Here is a 12,261-nt window from a genome sequence, read left to right as displayed (position 1 = left end):
TAATTTGCGAAGCAAATTGAGGGAATAGCTGAACTCTGGATTTGGCTCAGTCTGCCGCAGCCCATACGATGCAAAGATGACATCCAAAAACCAATGTCAATGAATTTTTTTCCAGATTGCTCCCATGGGCTGAAAGCAGCCAGAGTTAAACCCTTCTCTTAGGCTTCCTGAAGGAGAAAGTAGTCAGTGCTTCACCTTAATACGTGCTGTTCATGAGGATCTGGAATATGTATATGAGGATGTATTTGGCAAGTCAGTGCTGAAATGCCAAGTGCCAAATTCTGTTGATGGCAGTGTGTGCTACACCTGGGGAAGCAGAAACTGACCTTTACAGCAAGTTCATATTTACCAAAACAACATCGAATACTCTGGGCCATTGCAAACTAAAAACTAGAATAATGAGGGTACATGGTGATGTCCTGTTGGAGGCATTCTCTTTGTAGCATTAACGTCTGCATCTGGATATGACTGTTGACCTGGACAACATATCACTTGCTATTTTCTCAAGACTATTTGAAATACCTATGTCAACCAATAGAGAGATGATTCCATTATAGCCACAATCATCTCTGGAAAACAGTTTTCCATTTTAGAGCAGAGTGATGGATAATTCTGTGTACACGGTAGAAGGCTTGTACTTTGGCTGCCAATTTGATCTATGTATGACTGTAGTTTTAAAGGAAGAGACACATCATGTTTACTGAATTAACCCCCCACCCCCCCAAGACCAAAAACTCTCAACCAAGCAGAATAACTAAAAGCACTTGTCTAGATACTGTATCTGAATTACAAAGATAAATTATTTTAAAGTTTAAAAACAGAAGAAAAATGTGAGACACGCATAGAAATTTATGAAAGCTTCAAAGCAAATAAATGCCAAAAAGCAAAAAATAATGGCTCATGCTCGGGCAACAGTGGGAACAGTGCAGAATCACAGTCAGAATATCAAGTAATCGGAATTATTAAAACAGATGTAAAGTGTACAAAGTTCCTCTGGGGAGCACTGTTATAACTCCCCCACCATCCATCAGTAAATGTCTTAGGAACATGAACAGTAAAAGGTTGGCAAGTTTGACGTACCATTCTATAAAGCAATTTGATGATTAAGTGTCATCTGATGAAGAAATCTGGAGAGAAACATGTTACACCTAATAAGGGTATTAAGAAAAAAAAAACCGCAACCCTAAACTAGGGGAACCAATTGCTTTTTCAAAGAGGAAAAAAAATAACGCCGAACTGAAGACCTAAAGCAACCGAACTTTAAGTTAGGCAGCACAGAGAACAAAACAAAGGAAACAGTGAGGGGAACAAGTTAGAAGGAATATAACAAGAACATCAGACTATGAGGAAAATGTAGATGTGAATATTTGCCTAAGGTATGCTGGCAGCAAACAGTGTTTCCTGTTTTAAACAGGATTTGATTAGCTTCCAGCTGTATGAAAAAGCTTCTGGCATTTGAACTAGTGTTATTTATTTCTATAGCACCATCAATATACACAGTGTTTGCTCTGCAACTGGGGAAATGTGGCCACACAAATAATGAGTCCCTGCCTAGGGATCTTGCGTTCTAAAAGACAGGATAGAGAAGCTGTTTCAGTACAGACAAAATATTCCTCTGTTCCAGTATAGACAAAATATTTTTCTGGCCTCAGAGAAATCACTTCATTTGTACCATTGTCTCTCTGCGAGGAGGATTTTGTGCATCCCACATGTTGTAACATCGTTGCTCTTCCCACATAAACTTTTACAAGAGTCACATCTCTGTGCCTTGGCAAGGCAAGCCCCAGACCCAGCTGATGTCATTACTAAACTGTTCTGCCACTTCCTGGAAGTCAAGCTGTATATTTGTAGAACATATCTTACAGAATACCCCACTTTACTCTCTGTCCATGGCATTGAGTCTACTTGTGCTGCCCCAGCAAACAAGCCTTCTGTCAGAGCTGCACTAGTTTTTAAGAGTGCAACAGAACTGTAGAGTCTGCTAGGGCACCATCCACTGACTGATGACTGGGGCGCTGGACGGATGACGTGCCAGGTTGTGTGCACCAGGGAAGCTAAAACAATAACGGCTGCAAGCAAAGAACTAAGAAGTCCATTTCTCGTAGTGGATCCTTAAGTGCAGGCTAGGAACTCCCAGCCACATGCCCATCAGCCTGCTGGAACCTTTTAAAATAGGCATCTATGACAGACCAGAAGGACCAGCCCAGCCAGCCCAGTGCCTTTTTCTGCTTGCCTGCTAAACCAAGAGGGAACCACAACAGCGGAACACCCAGTTACAAATGGCACATCTAAGAGCCAAGGCTAAAGCCACTGAATCCTCCCCATTTGATTGCAGTGGAGGCCACCAAGAAGTCTGAGCCTGCACAGATTGTCTTGGTAGTGGATTTACCTCACTCCCATTTCTGAGGTTTCCCAATCAGCATCAAACAGGGTAATTTAACACAGAGCCAAATGGAAATTGACCTCATTTACTGTATTGGAAGCGCAGCTACTGTCCCCTAGCCAAGGTCAGACTTTCCCCAGATTGCTAAAAATGCAGGAGACACGGAGTCCTCCCCTGTCCCAGGAGAAATATTGGTTTATGCATATAATTAGGAAGGAAAGTTGAACACTGTAGTCCTCAGTGGCTTTCACATCTTTTAAAATACTGTCTTAACTAGAGATCTAAAACAGGGATTTACAAAAAAATCAGTGAGAGAGAAAGCCAAAACTAGTCCCAAAGCACACGGAAGAACTTTGTTATAGCTAGCGATCCATTACAGCATTAATTGCTGTTTTGGAAGACTGAGTAGTAAAGCATTTTGAATTCAAGGAAAACCTGACCATTAAACTAGCACAAAGACTTAGCTCTGAAAAGCTACACTTTCAGCTGACTCTGAAAAGCCACATTACAAAAAAAAATCTGTTAGATGATCTAAGCCAAAATGTAAGCATCATTTCCCAGAACTGGACCATTTGGATTATAGAACACTGAGAAACATAGTGATTCCATGGCATATAGCTGATTATTAACAAATATTTTTATAACAGACTTATTTGGCGTTGTTACACTGAATCTTTGAAGAGCAGGTACAAGACTTTTACCTTGGAGCACTATATTGCACTTAAAAAGTACTCATGCCTTTATATTTTGTTGGTATCTTTACATACTTACACACATACTCCTCATGATTTTCTTAAATATCTGTACATATGCACACCTCCACCCCACAGAGTATTCTATGGAGAAACGTAGGCATGAAAAAGGATACCAGCAAGTATGAGGCAAAAGCTGATATATAAGAGAGACTTCAAACTCTAAATTGTAGTGCCTTGGTGTCAGCGAGGATGGGTTTTTAAATGTCTTGCAAGGTATTGTTGTTCATCTTGCTGCCTTCTGAACAAATGGATACCATATCCTGTAATGGAAGAAGAACTGACACTTCCAGAAAGACCTGTCTATAACCATTTTGTAAAAGCCTGGTTTTCTTAGGGAGGTTAAGTGGATTTGAAGAAAAGTTTAAATATGTTGTGACATGCACAGATGGCTGGAAGAGTAACCAGTTCAGAGAAATGACCTATATGCTACAGACTTAGAGGACCTTTTAGTAAGAACAAGAACTATTACTCTTCTATTTCTGTCAGGCTCACATTGCGTTATTCACATTATTGTAGTCTCTGATTACTGTTGAAATTACAAACCCCTACTCCCCCAAGTAACAACTGAACAAAAGAAAGCCAATACCAGTGATAACTGATAGCCATATAGTTAATTACCAAACAGTAAACAAACCCCAAAGGTTATGTACTCTTTAGTTCCCAATTTAATATTGGATGCCCCCCCATCAGAAAAATCTTCTACGAATATCAATTATAAGGCCATATATTTTCATTTCAAGTGGTCATTTGTTCTACTGGAGTTGGCTGAAAGAGAAAGCTGTTGTTTGATTTCCTTATTATGTATCTGCTTCTGCACCAAGCATGTACAATGAGAGAATAAAATTACAGTGAGCTTTACTACTAAGTTTAGTCTAGTACAAGTCCTACATTTGTATGCAGTTATTCCATTTCTTAAGCATGTATTATATAAAGGTACTGCTGCTATTGATCGCTTTTTTTGGATGTAGTTTGTGTAGCAAGCTCAGTCTCTTATTTCCTAATTTAAAATAAATAACTGATTGTATAGAAGAGTAAGAAGATGGAGTTCCTAGAGGAATGCTCCAGGGTCACACAAGGGAAGAACCATCTTTGAAGGCTGGTCATTATCTTCTAGTGAATCATTAGATAAATGCCTGGCACTGTACCAGAAATATTTGTGGCTAGATTAAATATTTAGAGATGCTGCACAACTCCTCTTATAGCATTGCCTTATGCCAAAACATCTTTGTTCACAGAGAATCCAAACTGGCAAACTGGTGTATAGAGGATTACATTTCCAGTGAAATCTATCAGATAACTGATCCACTTCTCTGGACGTGGCTTTATTTGTGTGCTTAAGAACCAAATAACATTTTAATTTTCCACTTTTAAAATGTACAGCTTACAGAGGAAAAAGCATCATAGGATAAAATACATTGCAAAATACACAACAATCTATCAAGCTATGAATGACAAAAGTGCTTCCAAATATACTGGAAAAAAATCAAGCTAGTTGTGTCCACTTCAAAATACTTTTTCTGCCTTGAACTCCTCTTTTTCAGTTAGATGACAAACAGTAAGTGTTTTTGCAGAATGTAAGCGTAAGAGAGATGGGTGAACTGGAAAAGAACCTTAATAGTTTGCAACATGCTGTTTGTAAACAATAATGTGACCTTGCCAAACTGCGTAAAGGGGCAGGACAGATACCTTTGCAGGGGAGCTGGTCAAGTTTGGTGCGAGAAGAAGGAGGCTTAGGGGAGGAGGAGGAGGAGGGAGAAAAGTCCCTGCTTTGCAAATAAATCTCTCCAGGAAGTGGTCACAAGTCCAAGCAATGTGAAATGCTTTTTTTAAAATTGTATTCACAGTGTTGGTGAAAGGCCAAGTCACAACCAAGTACTATCGACTACTGTCCAAGCATGGAGGCTGGGTTTGGGTACAGAGCTACGCCACTATTGTGCATAACAGCCGTTCATCACGGCCTCACTGCATAGTGAGTGTCAATTATGTCCTTACGTAAGTCAAAATACTTTGTACCATTACGTGTTATCAGTAATTGATTCATTACTAATTAAATCCTTTAAGTTTGCTTTGCTTGTGTCTTCCAGTATCATTCTGTGCTTGCATGTTACAGCCACTTTTCTCTCCTCATATCCTCCCTCTTTTTGTTATTTTGGGCCAAAAAGAGCTAGTATTCCTAATGATTACCTTGTACACCGTATGCTTGAATGTAATACCACTTGTAGCCATTTACATTAGACCTGGACCCCAGTTCTTTAATTGGCATCAGAGCTGTGCTGGGGCTGTCCAGACACAGTGACAGCTACTGCTACCCAGCAGAGGTCACAGTGTCAGTTTGGGAGCCAGAGACAGAGTAGGAAGCATTACTCCTTTCAGGGAAAGGTGAATCACTGAGGATTCCCTCACTTGCCTTGGGTTGCACAGATACTCAGGGCAAAACAACATTCTCACAATGGCAAGTAGCTCCCACTGAGCTAGTGAATGTGCAGTGGTTTGAACCTGCAGTTCATGAATTCTAGTTCAAGCCATGAAGGTGTTACAAAATTCCAATCTTGATATAAACCTGAGAGAGACAGAAATCTATATTGAATAAGAAGGATAAGTAATAGTGAAACAGACTGTGACTGAAGAGACTATCTGTGGGGGAAAACTAACAAAAGGTATTGTGGGCACCCCTTGCGTTAAATAATGTAAAAAACGCAGGGAACTAGAAACTCTTTTCTTTTGTCTAGACTCATCCATTTCCTATCTGGCTTGAAAGTAAGACGTGTACGCATGATGTGTGTGGTAGGATCACGTGTGTTTGCATACTACAATGTTGTCTCTGATACCCAACTTTAGGGAGTTAAACTGTATGAGTTGAGAAACCACAGGAGGTTTCCTTAAACTACTTGAAGCAGGTACTCAGCCCTAGATACACTGGCTAATGCTGCCCTCATTCCTGTGCACACATGAGAGCCAGCAGCATGAGGGAAAGACTCAGCCCTGCAACCTGCTTGAGTCCCATGAGTTGGGGCAAGTGATTTGAGTCAAAAGGAGAACTCTGGGCCAGGGATATAAGAGCATATTCTTGAGTTGAATTTACTTCCAGGTTATTCACCATCAAAAAGTGATGGAAATGAGTTCTAGATAGAAATTGAGAGAAATAGATGTGGTTTTTTCCTAGTTATCCTTTCAAAAATATGCTCCACTGTTGCTACTGACAAAACTAGGGGAGACTCTCTAATGATCAGAACTGTATCAATTAATGTTTTAAAATATAATCCACAGTCTGTTCTTGATATGGTTTTTAGCCTCTTTTCTACAAAAATCTTCCCTGTCTGTAGGGCAGATAAAACTGAACAGAACAGAGCAGAAATGAAAGTCTAGAGACTGTCAGAAAAACAACACTGCAGCTCCTGTGATCTCGTTACAAGCACATTGTGTTGACAGGAGTACAACATCGCTCCTTTTCCTTTCCTTGGGGCTAATTGTGAGACTCAGGGCAGAGATCAGTTCCTGATTGAGGAGGAGACAGATGAATTGATCTGTGTCTTTCTATCAGTTGACATGGCTGTGATTCCAAACTGCAGGGTGCCACAGATGGCTGAGAAGAAGTTGGCATAGCTTAGGTTCAGAGAGCGGGGACATTTAGTACAAAGATGTTAACGTGGTTCCCAGTGGAATGTTTGTGATTGATAGACTTGCACGGGGATGGGGTCAGACAACGAAATTCACTGCCTGCTGGCATCCCCAGCCTCACACTGCAAACTCAGTGACAATCTTGGAAAGATAAAAATGAAAACATTGTGAAAGCTAACATGTATTTTCAAAGGAGCTATTTTGGATTTGTGCAGTATATTTGAGTATGTAATTTATTGGACTGTTCTTTTGCAGAGATATTGAGTATAAGGAACTTCAGTTGTCACTGGACCAGGTTACCATTTCTAAGTCACAGTTTTCATGCAGAAACTCAGTATCTACCTCGCAGGAAACAAGGAAAATAGTAAAACCCAAAAGTAATAAAATGAAGGCAAAACTCAGAACAACGCCTTACCCACAACAGGTAACTTTTTCTGCAATATTTACTTAGCAATTGTTGTGGTAGAGTGCTTGGGACAGGATAGAGATCGTCCAGAACTGAACTTACTGTAGAAATGACTGTTGTATGCCCTGGCGCGGGAAATTCCTTGTAGGCTGGAATACAATTAGACCCTTTTGTTCTTGGGGCGGACAGCACAAGTAGTACAAACCAACTCTGGTGAGGGATGCAAACAGAAAAACTTTTGGATTTGGAGTATGTAAAGTACTTCAAAAACAATGTGCTTTCTTGATAAAAAGAAGAAAAACATGTACTAAGAATAGCTGTGTTGTTAAAATTTGTGCTGCTGTAGGATGCATCTGTCACTGTTATGCAGACTTCTTAATGTCACATAGGTATTAGCAGTTTCTTTGTGCTGGATAATGCAACATAAGATTGAATCCTAGCAAACGGAGCACTGGAGTGTCATTTGGAATATCTCTCACTGTCACTGGGTCAGCTAGAACCATAAGTGAGAGGAAACTATGGACACTGTCCATAAAACTGTGTGCGGTGAGACTGACACCCACCTTGAGACATTCTGAGACTTTACAATGAATGTTGCTGGAAGGGGCTACTATTACCTTAAAACAGCAATGAATGCATTCAAAATGGTGAGAGCCCAAAAAGAATTTGGAGTCTGGAGAGGAGGGTGGGAGGGAGTGGGAAGAGAAAATCATTGTGATAGAAGCTGATGCAAAGGACAGATTTTGTGTTCCTACCATTCTAAAGCTTGACATGCCAACATGTGCAAATTCATATTCATAGTCTGCTGCTCCATTTATCAGTGACTTCCAGTGCTTTGCAACAAATTTCTGCCCTCTGGTGTTTACAGCTGCCTACACTTCCTAGCTAAAATCCAACTGGCAAAATTATCAAATAAACCCTTAACATTAGGTTGACAAAATAGTTTTTGTTCCTATGCAAAGTGAAGGTAAGTTATGAAGACAAGGAACTTTAAATGCACTGGTAAGCCAGTCCATTTAGCCAGGGAGATGGCAGTTCAAGGGGGCCCAGCTTTGTGCGCCTGTATGATATGTTACGCGGTTTCATATAAAAGTTAGCCATTTAACTCTCTTCCCCTCCTTTTTTCTTTTTTTCCCCCAGCAATACAGCTCATTCCAAGCAGACAAACTGGAATGCAGCCAGGTGGGAAACTGGCGATCCAGCCCTGCAGTGAACGCTGCCACCATTCAAGAACAAAACTTCCATTCAGAAAACAGTGAACTTTTATATGCCCCGTCATATAGCTTGCCTTTCTCTTACCATTATGGACACTTCCCTGTAGATTCTCATGTCTTCAGTAGCAAAAAGCAAATGCTGCCTTCAAAGTTTGGGCAGTCTCAAGGAGCACCTTGTGAAGTGGCTCGATTTTTCTTGAGTACGCTGCAGACAAATGGAGAATGCCAGTGGCATTATGCCAACTCCTTGGTACCCAACAGCCAGTCACCATCCAAAAATCTTCCTGATCAGCCGGTGAACATCATCCGACATAATCTTGCACAGAGTTATGAAGGTGGGTGTCACTTTAAAAAAAGAAAAAAAGAAAAGCAAAGCTGTGGGGGGTTCGGGAAAGATTCGTAGTTTGAAAGTCGGAATTACAAAATGTTTAGGAAAATCAGAAACAGTGAAGTGTAACAAACACTATGTTTATAGTATTTATACGATCATCCCTCTTCACATTACCTTCAGCAGTTGATTAGGAATATTATCAAAGCATCAGGTGCAAAAATGTGTTCACCGGAATACCTTTTAGAACAGGGCAGAGATACCACCTCCTTTAATACTGGCAGTTTACCTTCATGTTTTGCACTACCAATCAGAGTTATTTAGTGGAATTGCTCAGGTAAGTCATTGCTGAAGTCAGAAAGAAACAAATGTACTTCAGTTCACACACAGAAATGAAAATAAACATGCTCTATTTCCATTAAAATTGAAGGTTGTCCTTTCTGAGCCATTCTGAATGTCTTTACCTTACGGTTACTACAGTGAATGAGTAAATGAAATGCACTGTCTTCTGCTTTATTTGAAAATGTCTTCAGTGCTCCTCCCTGATCAACTGCATCATCTCTCTATACAGATGGTCAGCTCAAATACTTTGAAGGAAGCACTGAAGACATTGACTTCTCTGAGGTGGCAGCCTATAAGAAATAACCTTGCAAAGCTATAAAGTAACTAAATAAACAAGCTCAAGATACACTCTAATCCTTAGATCTCATACATATTACGTCTATCTGCACACGCCATTTTAATTAGTTAAAAATCACTGATGAGATCTGACTGGTTGACATATTGTTATGAAATTAGGTGGAAACACTCGTTGCTTCTAGCTTCATTAGGGATGGGACGGAGGAAGCAATAGTGGAAATTTTTAAAAAAGCTAGACAAGACAGGCTAAAGAATCTTGAGTATCAGAAACAAGCATTAATTCACTTAGCGACATTAATTCACTTAGCGACATGACATTATATATCCTAGATCTGAAGGGAATATCTGCAGATGTTAAAAGCTGAGCTTGCTACATCAGACAGAAGACAGTATCAGACATTGAGGATGTCTCCCACAGAGGAGCAAATAACTTCTGACCAGGGTTTTGTCCTTCACAGGACCGTTTGGCCTCACCTAGCTGATTGACCTCACCCAGCTGACTGTAGCACTTTATTTTACTGTTCTGTGTTTAGGTTGAAAATGAGCAAGACTGAAGCTCTTCTTACAGCCTGGTGCAGGTTAAATGCTTTTGCTGAGCTGATGCTCCTCTAATGTACTCATTTTCTTTTGGTGCTGTGGTGGACTGGGTGTGAAAAAGAGTAGCTTTAGACCAAAAATAAGAAATGGTTTTGTCCTATCTAAAGACGCCGTGTCTTTGTGGGGGGAAAAAAAAGAAAAAGAAAAAGAAAAAGAAAAAGAAAAAGAAAAAGAAAAAGAAAAAGAAAAAGAAAAGGAAAAGCTACATCTTTTGAGGCTAAGTATAAGGATTGAAGTAAATTACCCCCAGTAAGTCTGCAGGAAGAGAGCTATTTTAGGTGTACAGAAGTCCGCCCAGTTTTTTTTCTCTTCTTCCAGACTAACAGATGCCATGAGACTGACAGAGAAAGTAGATCCACCCCTTGCTGGTCAAAGGGTGCATCAGGTACACGCAGAATGGATGTGGAAAGAACAGCCTGTTCAGAGAACAGCCTGTGAAATTGATCGTGGCCATAAAATTTGACAGAAAAGCCCAGTGAGCATAGCAGCAGGCAAGCAATTTACCATCAGTTGGTTGATATGGGCAGATAACTTCTAGCAAATACATTAAGTCAGAAGGATTCCACAGGAATACTGTTAAATATGTTAGGGGAAAAAAAATCCCAATAAAAAACTGCAAGCAACTGCTGGTATTTTTCAATTTCATCATGCATACCTACCTTCACCGTTTCCTCATGAACAGGAAAATGGAGCTGTGATACCAGCAGTTCCTACTTCTGGTTCTACTTCTACTTAAGGTTTTGTTGCTTAAGTTGGAATATGTTGTTCTCTTTTGAGCACAGATGTATTTCAATGGATGTTTAGCTATTAGGCATTTGATGAAAACTGTCTTGGTACGATTAAATCTCCGCAAAAGCACTTACAATTGTACTATTTAGGAAGGAAAAAAAATAAGGTCAAATTCAGGCCTAGTCAGAGATCATTGCTTGAGTTTACACACAGTGTTAAAAGAGGGGAAAGAAAAATGGAGCCTCCACTGCAAAGAGGATTTGTATCTGATTGTTCCAGAGTGTGTTTCCTCCTGAGGTAGAATTAGCCCTGTTGTACTTTTGCTGAGGCTGGTTGCAGGAGAGAAATCTGAACCTTTGGAAGGGACTTTTTGCTTTGAATTGAAAGGGGCATCTGATCTTCCTTACATTGTAAACTGCTGCTTTTTCCAACGGTTCACTGAAAAACTGACAGCCAGTAAGCTTCAAAGCAGAGAGGATCTGCTTAGTGTCATTATCTTCAATCCAAAGACAATGCCAAATATGACATCTGGCAACCGTGTTGGATGCTAGGGCTATTCCACATCACATCCATAGAGGCATCTGCCAAAAATGCCGTAGGCCAGAGACATTTTTCTCTATGGAAAATAGTTTCTTTTGGAGACATCAGAGATTTTAAGATGATCATGCCAAGCCATCAAAGCTCTGGAAAAGCACGTAGCAGATAAAACTGCCTGCAAATCAGATGCTGCTGCCTCAGAATCTGGTTTTGAAGCTTCTTCCACTTTTTTCCAGCTGGCCTAGTCATCAGAAAAGAAACTCACTTCAGAGAAGGCAACCATCTTCTTAGTCAGGGACATTTCCTTTCTACGCTTGAATGGCTACATCACTACTGTGGGTACCACCGTACCCACTTCTCATAAATTACGCTGTTGGCCAGTCTATACAATCTGTGTGAAGCTCAGTGTCACTAATCGTGCCAAAACTCAGGAAATGATGAATACTACTAAGAAAATCTAGGAAAAAGCTCTGGTCTACCTTCCCAAACCCAAATCTGCAGGTTTAGCCTGTGACTACTGGAAGAAATATATGCTATCTTCTTTGAAAAGTGTATTCTACTAGAGGCAAAGATGTCTTGAAGATCATGTTTTTGGAGAGAGAATAATGGAGAACATAGTCAATCATTACAACATTAGCCCATGGCTCAGATGATTTGCAATTAGGGTGCAGACCACGACACAACGCAGATATTGAGCTAACCTAAAAAATGTCTTTTTCATGGGCATGGACAGTGTTGTATCTTTGTATCTGTTGTATCTTTGCCATGTTTGACACGGAGGAATATCAGCATGCTTTTGGGACACAGGAGTGCGTGACCTGAGCAGTACAGTGGCTCTGCTTGTTGGTCTGCAGCAAAACTCAAGAGCGATTGAGTAATTGCTCCTCTTCTCTGAAGGCCCTCTTGTATGCAGGATTAAGAAACATACTGAAACCTCATGGGCTACATGTCAGCATTCAGGTGTTGGCATATTGTCTTTACAGAGCATGTAGTAACTGCCAGAAGCACACTCCTCCAAGATTAGTGTAGATCAGAAAGCCCAAGAAAAATTATGC

General features: G+C 40.3%; 1 protein-coding gene across 2 annotated transcripts in view; it reads left to right on the top strand.

Moving 5' to 3' along the window:
- SIM2 (SIM bHLH transcription factor 2) overlaps positions 1-12,261 on the top strand; it is a 60,541-nt gene that overhangs the window by 43,486 nt on the left and 4,794 nt on the right. The window contains exons 8-11 of one of the 2 annotated variants that reach the window (XM_063345736.1): positions 4,983-5,130; positions 7,012-7,180; positions 8,303-8,711; positions 9,276-11,427. In XM_063345736.1, the coding sequence (XP_063201806.1) occupies positions 4,983-5,130; positions 7,012-7,180; positions 8,303-8,711; positions 9,276-9,349 (800 nt within the window). In that variant the 3' untranslated portion in view covers positions 9,350-11,427. Of the gene's footprint in view, positions 1-4,982; positions 5,131-7,011; positions 7,181-8,302; positions 8,712-9,275; positions 11,428-12,261 lie in introns of those variants that run through there. The other variant, XM_063345727.1, reaches the window with a different exon arrangement.

This window comes from Chroicocephalus ridibundus, chromosome 1, assembly GCF_963924245.1.
Source record: "Chroicocephalus ridibundus chromosome 1, bChrRid1.1, whole genome shotgun sequence".
NCBI classification, from domain to species: Eukaryota; Metazoa; Chordata; class Aves; order Charadriiformes; family Laridae; genus Chroicocephalus; species Chroicocephalus ridibundus.
The sequence above is the reverse complement of the archived record's forward strand: the minus strand, read 5'-3'. Positions and strand labels throughout refer to the sequence as shown.